This window comes from Cataglyphis hispanica, chromosome 11, assembly GCF_021464435.1.
Source record: "Cataglyphis hispanica isolate Lineage 1 chromosome 11, ULB_Chis1_1.0, whole genome shotgun sequence".
NCBI lineage: Eukaryota > Metazoa > Arthropoda > Insecta > Hymenoptera > Formicidae > Cataglyphis > Cataglyphis hispanica.
The window spans coordinates 215,151-230,326 of record NC_065964.1 but is presented as its reverse complement, the minus strand read 5'-3'; the positions used below and the strand labels follow the sequence as shown (position 1 = coordinate 230,326).

Below are 15,176 nucleotides of genomic sequence, written 5' to 3'. Positions count from 1 at the left end.
TACAATACAAACCTCTCTCTCTCTCTCTCTCATTTATTATATATAAAAGAGTGTATACAAAAGAATAATCAAACGTAAATAGTGTGAATGCCCCTTGATGAACAAAATCGCTTTGCGTGTGTGCGTACGAGCATACGTACGTGAGTCTGAAACTTATCCGAGAAAAAAGTCTCACGATTGCTATATACGAATATCATTTCTCAGGATTGACAGCACCAATCTTATTTAAATTAGTCGCAATCGAAAGCTTGCATTCACATTATATCATAAAAGTATAGTTAGATTTTTGATTACGGCTCTAGTTCCTGAGATATTTTAATCGAAAGTATATTATAGACATAAAACTCCGAATAAGCTACTTGGTAGCGCCGCGGTCCTTGTACATAGGCAAAACTCTTGACGAGCCAGACAGATTTCTTTTATAATTGGCGTTTTTTTTATGAACTTGGCGTCGCGATGCTACCGCTTGATATAATTTTATAAAAAAATATCGATGTATATTTTTTACATAAAGTAATAATAATAAATATATAATAATAATAAAATTAATAATATTAATAATAATAATAAATGATAATATTAATAATAATTAACAAGCTATTTTAGTTAACAAGCTTTATATTTAAAATATATGTACAGAGTGTCCTAAAAATTTTGACACACCCGAAGTGTGAAGGTAGATTGGGCCAAACTGAGTCGAAAAGTCCTATACCATTTTGCAAAATTCGCAATAGTTTTTGCGTTATTAATTAAAATATGTGAGCTAATGAGCAGTAGGCCGGTTGAAAAGCATTATCTAAGCGAGAGGTGGAGTCACCTCTTGTTTAGATGATATCTTTGTTGCTAAGAAATGTACACAAGTAATCCGTCGTACATGCCTGCCGATACCGGTCTGTTGCTTTCCAACGCGCTCATTAGCTCACATATTTTAATTAATAACGCAAAAACTATTGCGAATTTTGCAAAATGGTATAGGACTTTTTGACTCAGTTTGACCCAATCTACCTTCATACTTCGGGTGTGTCAAAATTTTTAGGACATCCTGATATGTATGATAATAATTATTTCAGTCTTTTGCACAATAATGATATACAAACGTTTGATTGCGGTATGTTTCGTTAATAGATAAAAAATAATGAATGGTGATTTTCCACACCATCCATGGGGTATCACCAATAGCGCGTTCAGTTTTTCAAAGTGGACCTTCGCCTAGAGCCTTATTATACCACATTACACGGAGGAGAAATAAAGAAAAAAAATTATTTTTTACATACTTGTTTAAAAGTGTGATGATGTCCTTTACGGACAAATTATTTTTTACACACTTGCTTTAAAGTGTGATGTCCTTTACGGACAAATTATTCTTTAGGTACTTCCTTTAAAGTGTGGTGTCCTTTACGGATAAATTATTTTTTACACACTTGCTTAAAAGTGTGATGTCCTTTACAGACAAATTATTTTTTACACACTTGCTTAAAAGTGTGATGTCCTTTACGGACAAATTATTTTTTACGTATCTGTCATTTGCAGGTGTGATATCTTTTACAGATATAATGTTCATTATACACGTAATATTCTTAATGCTTACTCTTTTTTATAATATATTATTACACAATATTAGTAATGAAGGATCAGTAATCATCATCGATATCTGCAGCATATAATGTAAGATTATTTTTTTCTTCTCTTCAGAATTTTTATATAATTTATCCGCTGACATAAGAGATAAATGCTGTTCGTCAATTTTCATTTGTAAAGCTGTTTTTTCCTTTGCTTTTAACGCTGATTTGATTACACAAGTAGCATTTATATAAGTTGACGAAAATCTATTTCGTTTTTTTGTTTTCAAATCCGATAAAATTGAAAATGTTCTTTCCGGATCAACATTTGAATTTGGAAGTATCTAATAGCATTCTAAAGTGATTTTAAATTAGGATATTTAGGAATGTCATTAAATTAACGTTTTAAAATTTTTTTCCACATATTATCAAAATTTAATTATGAAAGATTCTGTTTTCCTTCAATAGCAAAATTAGAATTTAATGCAAACCATTCTTTCTTTAAACTAAATTTTCATCAAAACCACCTAGAGTTTTTGCAATAAAAGAAATATCATTAAAGGATGTTTCTCTGTTATCATCAAACAAAGATGCCTGTGGTTGGAAAACTTTTAATTTATATAGAAATGCATCATTAACAGACAATCTTTTTCTAATTTCTTCAGCAGCAATTAGATAAAACTGCAAACAGTTTTGTCTAATATTTGTTACATCTGCATGTCCTTCCTTCACTAACTTTTCTAAAATATTGTTCACATTCTGGTCCTAAATTAATATCATTCAGAGATTTGTGATTTTCTTTATCATTAAATGTTAAATTTACAAGCAGATGTTTTAATAAATCCGGTTTTATAAAATTTTGAGAAATTTTTATAAGAAAATTAACAGATCTAGGTTGCAATAAATGGATTCTAGTTTTAATAGCTTGAAAAAAAAAGCATTAAATTGATTGAAAAAATTTAAAACATATTTTAAAAATAGGAAATAGGCTTTTGTATCAACATTTTCCATGATAGACAATAAATGTTCCGCAGATTTTGATTGGTCGCTCACGACAGTTTCATTGAGAAAATATTTTATTGTATCCCATGACTCAAAAAGTCTATCAATACAAGAATAATGTGAAAGCCATCGAGTATCACATAATTTCAAAATTTTACAATTAGTATCTTGAAAACATTCAACAAACTCATTGAAAATAGCTGAACGTTTTGGATTAGTGTTAATATAAGTAGTTATTTTTCTAAGAAATTCCTCGCATAATGCAGGCATTTTAGCGAATGCAGCGTGCGCAGCCAATGCTGCAGAACAATAAGGATATGCAAATGTTAACAAATTTTTACATTTTTCTTCAAGTTTTTTTTTAAAAGACAAATGTTTTCCTGTCATCACTGATGCATTGTCGTATGACAGAGCAAGAATATTTAAAAATGGAATCTGTAATTTATACATTTCAGATTGGAATGCATTAAATAATTTTTCCGCGCTACAATCTCTTGCATCAATATTAATTAATTTTACTAATTGAAACCGAACATCTAAAGTCTCAGGATCAACATATCGAACAATAAACGTCATCCATTTTTTATTACATATATCTGATGTTTCATAAAAAAAACAGAAAATTTATTATCTTAAATGCTATTAACTACACGTTTAGTCTCGACTGGATACAAAACATTTGATAGAATATTTTTACATTTTATATGACCCATACTCATGCTTTCTAATACCTTATCTTTTCCAATTTTTTGATAAAAATTGAGAATTTCTTTTGCAATATGATGAAGTATATTTTTTTCAGTAATTAATGCGGCATATCATAAAAAAATATGCGGTATTTCCGCATATTTTTTTCGCTCATCAAACGACAAAAGCGATTCATCTTGTGTATTCAGATTTTCATTTGATTTGTTATTTTCATTTGCTGTATTTGTATTTTTTTAGAATTATTTCTATGAATTTTGGATTCTGCGTGTCTATATATTTGTGAGAAACCGCCAACAATTGATTTATCATAAATGGAACAAAAAAATGAGTTAACGTCATTAGGAACTTCGCGTAATCATAATTTAAATTCTTCTATGTCTAACCATTGTTGTTTGAATGTTTTTTTATGTGTTTTTTTTCTTGCAAATTTATATCGCTAATATGAATTAAATAATTTTTTTAATATTATTTTTATGACATGCAGAATCCGCATGTCTTAAAATATTCGAATTGCATGAAAAATTTTTATTGTACATGATACAGTTAAAAAGACTATCATCAAAGGATACTTTGCATATCCAAGATTTAAAGCGAGCGTCATTTAGCCAAGAGTCTACAAAGCTTCGCTTTGGTTTCTTTTTTGATATATCGCATATTTCTATGTAAAATGAGAAATGAAAAAAGTAAAGAATGAAATTAAAAGAAGAATAAAAATGTAATATATACAAATTTATACAAATATATACAAATTTTATTTAAAGAATGACTTACAATCAAAAATTTGAAAGTTTTGCTTGAGGATAAAGATTTCACAAACATAAAAAATACGTTCACTCACAATTACAAGAGAATAATATTTTTTTATACAGAGACTAATGTGTTTTGATACAGAGAAATCAATGTTATTAGAAAATATCGTACTGTACAGTATGAAGATACTGTATTGTTTGAACACTGTACGGTATGAAGATACTGTACAGTGTTCAGACAATACAGAAAGAAGCGTTCTGCATAAGACGCATCATGTCGCGTAAGTAACAAATCTATTCATTATTGTTCATATATTTTAAAAGTATTCTTAACAGCACACTTGTTCAAAAGCGCAAATGTTTTACATTCTCTGTATATCTTTACGTCTTTGTATATCCTCTGCACATCTTTTGAACATGTGTGTTGTTAAGGATGTTATACTTTAATCTTTGATTTATTTTCTATTTTATACAAGATGTCCTAAAGCACCCTAGACAATGTTTATGAACAAATAGAGTAAATTGAACAGAAAAGTTCTTTATCATTTTTTTATAACACTTAATAATGGAGTTGTAAAATTTCGCCTGTCAACCCAAAAAGCGCTGACTTTTAGCCGAACGCACGTCAATGATCCGCGCACTTGGTAGTGTGCGTGAATACTTCGCTGTTATTCGCGGCAGCGCACCACTATCAAACGCACGGCTCACTGTCGTGCGTCCGGCAAAAAGTCGGCGCTAATTGATCAGATTTTACTAAATAATATCTCCTTCATTAAGCATTATAGAAAAAAATGGTAAAAGACTTTCCTGTTCAGTTTATTGTGCTCTATCCGCTCATGATTGTTATGTAGAGTATTTTGGGACATTCTGTATAATAAGCTACTTAATTTTTTTTAATTATTTTAAAAATAAGAACTAAAATTTTTAATGCACATTAATAAATATATATAAATTTTTACAGAAGATATTAATTAAGATTTAAAAAATATTTCTTTGGCATAGGAGCTATCGATGCAACAATTGCTGCGTAAATTAAAAAAATAAGAAGAGCAGCAGCAGCAGCAGCAATAAGGAACCTTTTTATTTTTTATTATTAATTTATAAATTTATTATGTTTAATTTTAAAAATGTCGCCAGTAAATAAATTAATAAAGAAGTGTTTATACGACCAAACTGGCAATTTATTGTTTGATTATTATATCACGACGTTTCGACCATATGGTTTTGGTCCTTATCAAGTGAAACTAAAATAACAATACAATAAATAATGATAGTCATGTTACAATGAAATAAATAGAATTAAGCACTTACGTTATAATTAAAAAGTAGAAAGAGAAAAATCGAAATGTCAAACTGACATTGTGTCAACCACTATGTTTGGAATACTGAGATCAACTAAACGACCTTTATTAATTTATCGTATATGATGTTTAAATTCTCTGTATCTTTTTGGGAATTAATAGTGTTGTCAAATTTTTTAATAAAAAACATTTCAGCTATTTCTCTCTTTCTTACATGTTTTTCGTTATGTAGAATATCAGGCGCTGACCAATCGAAGTCATGATCAAATTTTAATTTGTGTTTGCTAATTACGGATAGATTACTTTCGTGCATTTTTATATTATTACAATGTTCCTTGACTCGGGTGCTTAAGTGTCTTTTTGTCTGGCCAATATACGAAGCGCTACAATTCTTACAATTTATTTTATAAACAACATTTACTAACATTCCTAAAGAGTTAGTTTTGCGCGCTATCGAAAAACGTTGGAATGACATTGCTCCAAACACAAAATTTAATTTGCCTCAATTTTTATATGCAGTGGAAGTTATTCTCGATTCGACTAGTTTTTCTTTTAATGGAAAATTTTATGAACAGATCTTTGGCAGCCCTATGGGGTCTCCGTTATCACCTATTTTAGCAGATATTGTGATGGATGATTTGGAGACACATTGTTTGAGTCTACTTGGGTTTGCGGTATATTATAAATACGTAGATGATATTTTTGCTATTGTTCCACGTGCAAATGTTGACGAGATTAATTTGATTTTCAATAGTTATCATCCACGTTTAAAATTCACACATGAAATAGAGTCGGATTCATGTATCAATTTTTTGAACACCAGTGTTATCCGTTCCAACGGAAAAATTTTAACAAACTGGTATAGAAAAGCTACGTGTTTCAATAGATACATAAATTTTTATTCGAGCCATCCTTTTAAATATAAGTTGAACACCATTTTTAATCTCGTTGACCATGCTATTTTATTATCTGACGATCAGTTTCATGGAAAAAACATTGATGTCGTGAAGCAGATCTTACTTAATAATTGTTTTCCGACACACATTATAAATCGTTATATTTGTAAGAGACTGAATTTTTTGAAACACCGGAACAATGGCATTCTGGATAATGGGGAAAGTGGTACAGGCAAACCCTCCTACATCGCACTACCGTTTGTCGAAGGCTTGAGTTGATGTTGGTCGGTTGCTTAAAAATATGGGATTTACAGTGGTTTACAATATACCTAAAAAATTAAATTCATTGATTAAACGTGGCAAGGATAGTTTGCCTATTAGCAATAGAACGGAGGTTGTTTATAAAATAAATTGTAAGAATTGTAGTGCTTCGTATATTGGCCAGACAAAAAGACACTTAAACACCCGAGTTAAGGAACATTGTAATAATATAAAAATGTACGAAAGTAATCTATCCGTAATTAGCAAACACAAATTAAAATTTGATCATGACTTCGATTGGTCAGCGCCTGATATTCTACATAACGAAAAACATGTAAGAAAGAGAGAAATAGCTGAAATGTTTTTTATTAAAAAATTTGACAACACTATTAATTCTCAAAAAGATACAGAGAATTTAAACAACATATACGATAAATTAATAAAGGTCGTTTAGTTGATCTCAGTATTCCAAACATAGTGGTTGACACAATATCAGTTTGACATTCCGATTTTTCTCTTTCTACTTTTTAATTATAACGTAAGTGCTTAATTCTATTTATTTCATTGTAACATGACTATCATTATTTATTGTATTGTTATTTTAGTTTCACTTGATAAGGACCAAAACCATATGGTCGAAACGTCGTGATATAATAATCAAACAATAAATTGCCAGTTTGGTCGTATAAACACTTGTTTATTATAAATTTATATTCTTAAAAATTTTTATTAATTTATAATTGTGTTTAGTAGGAATAATAGGCCGGTTCTAACCCAGGTCCTCTGAGGGGGGTCGAAGGAAAGCCGCGCGGGGAACTTGCTGACGCGGGGGGATATGACGTCGCGCGGGCAGGGGACGCTTATCGCGGGAGCAGACATATTTCAAAGACGAGTGCCGATGTCCGGCTGCTATATTTATTGTAAACAAATAGCATCTATTACACGTGCGGTATGAAACGAATTTTTTTCTCGGAAGAGTCGAAGAGACGCTTATCGTGGGAGCGGGGCATGTTTAAACCGGTGCGTATATACAAAGGCGAGTGCCGATGTCCGGCTGCTTTATAAACATTATAAACAAATAGCATCTATTACACGTGCAGTCTGAACGTTGAGAATTTTTTTTTTTAGGAATAACCGTTTATCGGCGCAGATAACAAAAGACGAGAAAAGAAAAGAAGGAGGTGTAGAAATAATTAATACTTTTTTTAATATTAATACAATTTTTCACATGCATGCAACCATTAGCGCTATCCCTCTCTAACGCATCGCCTTATAAACGCCTCGCGCTATCCCTCTCGAACGCATCGCCTTACGACCGCCTCGCGCTATCCCTCATTCACCGGTCGCGCCGCGGTTGTATATCTATCTTATATGCAAGGAAAGCAAAAAAAAAGATGGATAAGCATTTGTAATATATAAATATTTATTAATAAGTATATGTGTATTTTTCATTTATTACAAGCATCGTAAAGTATATCATTCATAGCGCACGTTAATAATTCACAATCTATGAGAGATTCGCTGTCAAATATATAATTTTCATGTATCGCTTTTACAGCATCGCTCGCATTACGAATATTATTATACTGTAAAACTCTAACAAATTGTTTAAATTTTTTGTTCACAATATGCGTATTTTCGCACAACCAATAATACATATACTCTATACATTTTTCAAAGTCAAATAAATGTATTAGAATGGATGGATTCATATATAAAGAATTATTATACAAAGTCATTTTTATAATATCCGAATCAGATATTTTAACAACTTTGATTGTCAAATCTCGAATCTGCAATAGAGGTTGAGACGTCTGTAGAAGCCGTTCAATGTCCGCACGTTTCTGCATCAGCAATTTCCACGTTTCAAAAGGCAATACTATTTGATTGCCACGATTATCGCCAAGAACCAATTGCACGCAAGACATAGCCCCAATGCTTATTCCAATTTTCAGATATTTGTAGATGTCGAGATTAAGGCGTATCTTTTGCCAAGTATACGAACTGCGCAACGATGCTCGGATGAAAAATTATGAAAAAAAGGATATTTTAATAAATTTATTTAAGAAAAATATAAAATATTTTAAGTTAATCAAAACTTACTTGTTACATTCCTTCTTACATGGCGGAATTTTAACGTTCTCAATCGGAACATAATAATTCATATTGCTTCCTTCAGTAGAATACATTTCTCTAGGTTATGAGAAGTAGAGCGGTTGACGCGACACTGATCGTATAAAACCAAGTATACGTGACGCTTATTTTTTAAAAGTATCATGTGATAGGGAGATTAATGCTTTGAAATTTAGGAAAAGGGAGAGGCAGCCAATTGAAAACAATTCTTAGAAACGACTCGCAAGAAAAAGAGTGGGAAGAATAAGAGATAAAACATATTAATAATGTTTACATATTTTTATTTTTAAAAATATCGCAATTCTTTTTGACGTTGCGACCACCAGTTAAATATTTTTAATACATTCTGTAATGCGCAATTTTTAACATGTTTTCCACATCTTATAGTATTAGCAACAACTAGACTATTTAAAGAATCAATATCTTCATAATCAACATCCAAAGTCTCGATAATCAGGTTTTCTCTCGCATAACCTTCAAGCAAATCCACCAACCATTCTCGTTTCTGACATCCCTTAACGTACACGAGAGTCGGCGTCTCGTCATCCTCTTCTGTACCAAGCATATGCAAGGCCGATGTAATCAAACGTTTAGCCGCGTTGTACGGCACGTTTCTGTCTTCACATCGTAATCCATGGTGATTCGCAATCAGCCAGGAAGCACATGATTTGTCGGATCTTGTGAGAAGATTCCATGGTATAGGACATGTAAATATGTAATGCGCTAAAACGGTCCCCTTTCTCAGCACCGCCACCTCCCTTACGACAAATTTCATCCCGACAAAGAATCCGTCCACGAACGTTGGTACAGACATAACGTTGTTATATCAGCACGTCGAGAAGAAAACTGCGATTGATCCTAATGCATTATAGGTTTTATATCGTCTCATCCCCACTTAGATGATTTTGCGCACATTGGTCAACGGATTGTATTAAATCACGCGATCGTGTATGGTGAAACAGTATGCAATAGTATTCATCGGCACGTTCTCCTTACATTCAAATTCCAATCTTACATCCACGGTTGCGCTCTTGACTGATTTGTTTTCTCGAAAGCAATTGATCACGAATTGATCACCGTTGCGTAGAAACTGCGTGACGGTGAGACTCGGCTCGAGATACTCGTATCCGTAATAATTTTTGCAGAAACGCTGGTATGTGTCGTATGGAATCGACCATCTGTTTTTATCGAAATCCAAGATCATATCGTCGTACGGATAACATTCCGAGTTCAGATAAAGTTTCACGTTGTTCAATTTGCAGTCGTCGAATCGATTCGTCTCCTCGGACATGACGTTTTTCCGGCCTGTCTGCAGAGCGAAGACAACGTATCGCGGTTTCTCCAGCTGAATCGCGGTCTTAATGGCCCACGAATGTTTGATTGTACGCTGCAATAGCGAAAACTCGTACATATCCCACGAGCGAAAACCCATACTGAGATATCGTTCGCTTTCCAAGGCGCGCAGCATCGACAGCTTATTGACCTTGTTCGATATAACGCGTGGCATTCGCCATTGTATCTTGAATATGTTAATCACAGGCTCCAGCGCCAAATTTCCAATCAGACAATTGTCGTTACGCGATCGTATTAAAATCAACTCGCGACGAGCTTTAATCACAATGCGTTTGTAATCTTCGCAAAATCCCAATAACATGTAGAGTGGTACGCCAAAATTAAAGTATTCATTCGCATTATTCTGCGCATCCCAGCCGGGATTCTTCATAATTACGGTTCTATCGAATGATATCGTTACATAATTCTTGAGTGTGCTAGTTATTCCCATTTCTGTTATGATCAATCTCCACACCATCGAGTTCGTATCGAATGTCATCGAATATGAACGCAATGCAATTATTTCCCAGAGTTACATCAGATCCTTCAGCTGGTTGTTTAGCGTTAGTTTTCCTTCAATGTATAGAAAACTCTCATACGGCAATGTATACAGATCCTGTTGTTGTATGGGTATTCGTATCTTGTCGTTGTGTTCAAACGTTGTGTTGGCGTACGGATTGTAAGTGTGAGTCTCGATTTTGACGATACGATCGTCAAAGACCGGCTCGCCTCCAATGTTAAAGATGTCGGACATGTTTTCTCAGATATTTCGTACCGCGAAGCCCAAAGATTGTAAAAATTCAATGTTCGACGCGCTGAGCTTCTTTCTCGTCTTTTTAGCGCAACCTAATGGTGATGATGATGATGATGATAGTGATAATGATCGGATGGTATCATCAATCGGCACCGTAAAGATATTATTATCTCTCACGTTCTTCTTCGAGTCGTTCAACACGAGCATCTCATGTATCGCACGCTAATTTTGTCGCCGTCGTACGTGCAATCTGATGGTGATCTCTTCTCCTCGAAGATCGAGCAATCGTCCGTCTTGATCCGCGACGCGTATCGTTAGATCCGTAATGCTCCGCGCGATGATCGACAGGTAAATGATCTGCGCAAGCCTTTCCGATATCTTATATCCTGGCGGCATGCTCGGTGAAAGTTCACGTATCGTATAAACGCGTTTGTCGTTACTATACGCACTTTGCGCCGGACGATACACGAGTACGCGATCATTGCCATCTGACCGGGCGGTACCGAGGTCCTGCGCATTCAAATTGCAATTTAAATTATAAGGATTCTTTTGACATTCCAATAGTTTTTCATAATTTATCCGGTTACGATTCACATTTTATTATCAAGGAAATAGCTACAGCGTTCGAAGGGAGAATTGACGTATTACCGATAACGAAAGTAAAATATATATCTTTTACAAAAAATGTTAATCTTGCAGAAGAAAAAAATCATATCAAATTGTGTTTTATAGATTCATATAAATTTCTTTCAGCCAGCCTTGACAAATTGGCATCTTTTTTTAAATAAAGACAAACTCAAATTTTAAAATCGAAATTTTAAAATGTACAAGAAGACAATTTCAATTTATTAACACGGAAGAGCGTCTTTCCGTATGAATATATTGACAAGCGTCGACAGGCTGGAAAATATGTATTTCCCACCGCGCAATTCATTTCACAGTTCTTTGACCGGTGATACTATATCCGAGAGTGATTACGCGCACGCTGAGACTATCTGGAAGCGGTTCTCCGGACGCTAGGCGAATACAGCGATCTATATTTAAAAACAGATGTCTTGTTATTAGCAGATATTTTTGAAAATTTCCGCGAAAGTTGCATTAAAAGTTATGGCCTCGACCCCGCGTATTACTTTACTCTCCCCGATTACACGTGGAATGCCATGTTGAAACATACAAATATTACGTTTGAATTATTTACTGATATTGACATGGTTATGTTTATCGAACGGGAGATACGCGGTTTGAGTCAATGTTCCGGCAGATACGCACATGCTAATAACAAGTATATGCAGTCGTACGATCCATTGAAATCCTCATCATATTTAATGTACTTTGATGTCAATAATTTGTACGGATGGGCAAAATGTCAACCATTGCCCTATGCCGATTTTCGATGAGTCGATGACATCTCTGATTTTAACATTAGCGCGATCGCTTCGGATTCGCCTACAGGTTATATCTTTGAAGTCGATCTGGAGTATCCGCAACATCTTCATAATGCGCACGCTGACCTACCGTTTTGCTCGACACGCGATACCTCCAGGTAAGCGGGAGGACAAGCTCCTCGCGACATTAAACGATGCGTGATACACTATCGCAACCTGCAGCAGTGTATGCGTCATGGTTTTTGCGTCACAAAAATACATCGCGTATTGCAATTTTCATAATCCGTATGGCTCTGCGATTACATCGAACTCAATACAAAATTTCGAACACTCGCGAGAAATAATCTCAAAAAAAGTTTGTACAAATTAATGAATAACGCGGTATTCGGTAAAAGTATGGAAAACGTGCGCAATCACGTTGATGTAAAATTATTAACAAAGGGACGGACGATATGCAGAGGCAATGATCGCAAAACCGAATTTCCATAGTAGAAGCGTGTTTTCTGAGAATCTGATCGTCGTTGAACTGCACAAACTTGCGGTAAAATTTAACAAATCAATTTACGTCGGTATGTGCATACTTGATATATCGAAAATGTGTTTGTACGAATTTCATCACAAACACATGTTACTGTTATATCGCGACAATTGTAAAGTCATGTACACCGATACCGTTAATTTAATTTATTACATTAAATGCGACGATATATATGAGAATATGAAACGCGATATCAATAGATTCGATACGAGCGATTATCCGGCTAACAACGCGTACAATATACCGCTTGTAAATAAAAAAGTACCGGGTTTAATAAAAGACGAAAATAATGGTGTGATCATGACCGAATTCGTTGGACTTAGAGTAAAAATGTAGGCGTTGCGAGTAGATGATAAAAAGGTTAAAGGCGTCAAGAGTAATGTCGTTGCGCGTACTATAACTTTTGATGATTACACGCGATGTTTGAACGAAGAGATTGAAATGACACAATTGTGTACTAGATCAAAATTGAATGAAGTATATACCATCCGCGAGACAAAAATTGCTCTAAGTTCGTACGATGACAAGCGATATATCGTACCCAAAATGACCGACACGTTACCATGGGGACATTACCTTATAAAATGTAATACAATGTAGCGTAATGTAACGTATCATAATGCATGTATGTATGTGTGTGTATGTATCAACTTATCAATAGGAAAACAAGAAATATATATCTACTTTTTCTCTTTTATATTTTATATGCCATCTTACATATATCATATTATATTTTTATATATTTTAGATATTTTATATGTATTTCATATTTTGCATGTAAAAATAAATACAGTTTGTATTAATTAAACGACATTGTCCTTGTGTATCCAAGAATTGCGATTCATCGAATCCCAGACATTTCACGTAAACCTTGTCACTCTTCCTGCGCACTTTCTCCACGAGGTACACATCCGGATAATTTGCGCGACGCAACTCGTACTCGTAGAATGCTCCAGCAATGGATTTTCCGCGATAGTCTTCGAGTAGATAGCTTACGGGATTAGTACGCTGCACTTTAACGATCTTAAACATCTCGGTGGTCCAATTCGGTGTATAACCTTTCTCGAAAATCGTCTTGTATTTGCTAACGCGTACCGAGTTATCTATTTTGAACTTTGCTGGACCCGCTATCTTTATCGCGCTGTATACCATAGCCAAGAATCTTTCCGCGATCGCGGGGGTAACGTCGACGGGTCGCATATCGATCGTTCGATGCTTGCGCGCGTTGTAATCCGACACGAGTCGCGGCAACTCATCCACCCATTTGTAAGATCCGTTGAGCGTAAATATCTTCCACATAGCGTCTTTCAGTGTACGATTGAATCGTTCGACGACCAATGCTTTCAACACCGAATACGTGGAATAATGATTAATGTTATGTTTCTTCATGAGGCGTTGCACATCAGGGTTGTAAAATTCCTTCCCCATATCGGTTTGCATGTTTCTCGGACAGCTCTTATTATTTCGAATTATCTCAGCGATAACATTAGCCGTTTCGTTTCCACCTTTACTCTTGAGCGGTACGGCCTACGCGTACTTGCTCAGCACATCGATGACTGTAAGTATGTAGTGGTGGCCTCTGTTGAAACGCGAGTATGGACGCATCTCAACGATGTCAGCCTGCCACAAGTCATCGTATCCCTGCATTATGACATGTTTTCGAGGAAAATTTCTTCTCACCGGAGCATGCAGTTCCTCGACGAGTCGTAGCTTCTCGATATTTTTATCAGATTTTAACGATGTCATGTTTTTAGCGATGCGACTGGTCTCTCGGCGCGTAATAATATGTATGAAAAAATTACATTATCATTTATATCTCAAACTTTTTTTTCCGAGGATTATCCTCCGCTTGTCAAGGCACCGTTCAATTTATAATAATACCAGCTTCGCGAAGTTCCTCGATGATCAACAAGATTTTGTTATCGTGACCGTTGTAACCTGCTTGGCGCGAAGCGTCGAGCAATCATAGACGATCCACCAATTCGTTGGGATCGTCCCAATGCACGTAATCAATCTTATTGTCGGTTAGCTCCGATCAATAAGATCGACAACTATATTGCCGATCTTATTGATCGGACATCGCACGAGGCATGAATACTTCTTTTCCAGATTTTTTCTTTTTTGATTCGATCGACATCAACGGTGCGATTATTTCTTTGTACTTGTATCCTCTTTTGCCCCGTATTCGACCGTGTGCATCGTCATTGCTTTATTCGAGCTCGTTGTCAACAGCATGCTCTTGTACGTTTGCTTATCATCATCTGTATAGATGACGTCATCAGGGGTTCTCTTGAAGATCAACTCGTAAAGAGTGCCGGCGTGTCGCGCACCGTCGATAAATATGTTATCTGCGTTGTCTACGTCAAAACGTTTATTACCGAATATCATTCCATCCTGACCGAGATAAACACCAAACACGTTGTCTATACCGCTATTTTAATCACCGCTCAGGACAAGGCAGATGTACTTTTGGCCCAGTGAACTTAACTTATCTCGCAACATTTCTTGGCCTTCCGACGTTTGCAATTGATTTCGAACGGACATTACGAGCGAGTCGT

At 34.8% G+C, this 15,176-nt stretch overlaps 1 protein-coding gene across 1 annotated transcript; it reads right to left on the bottom strand.

The window, feature by feature from the left end:
* Positions 1–9,540: 9,540 nt before the first annotated feature.
* On the bottom strand, positions 9,541–10,695 carry LOC126852895 (uncharacterized). Its single transcript, XM_050598177.1, has 2 exons — positions 10,478–10,695; positions 9,541–10,342 (listed from the first exon to the last, which is right to left on the bottom strand). Exons 1-2 carry the CDS (start codon positions 10,693–10,695, stop codon positions 9,541–9,543), a joined length of 1,020 nt encoding a protein of 339 aa, XP_050454134.1.
* Positions 10,696–15,176: the final 4,481 nt, after the last annotated feature.

What these genes read in the sequence shown, in the direction of transcription:
- LOC126852895 (XM_050598177.1), bottom strand. Translation starts at nt 10,695, where the DNA reads ATGTCCGACATCTTTAACATTGGAGGCGAGCCGGTCTTTGACGATCGT. An exon ending in AACCAGCTGAAGGATCTGAT is followed by an intron (nt 10,343 to 10,477) that starts GTAACTCTGGGA and finishes ATCATTCGATAG; the next exon opens with AACCGTAATTATGAAGAATC.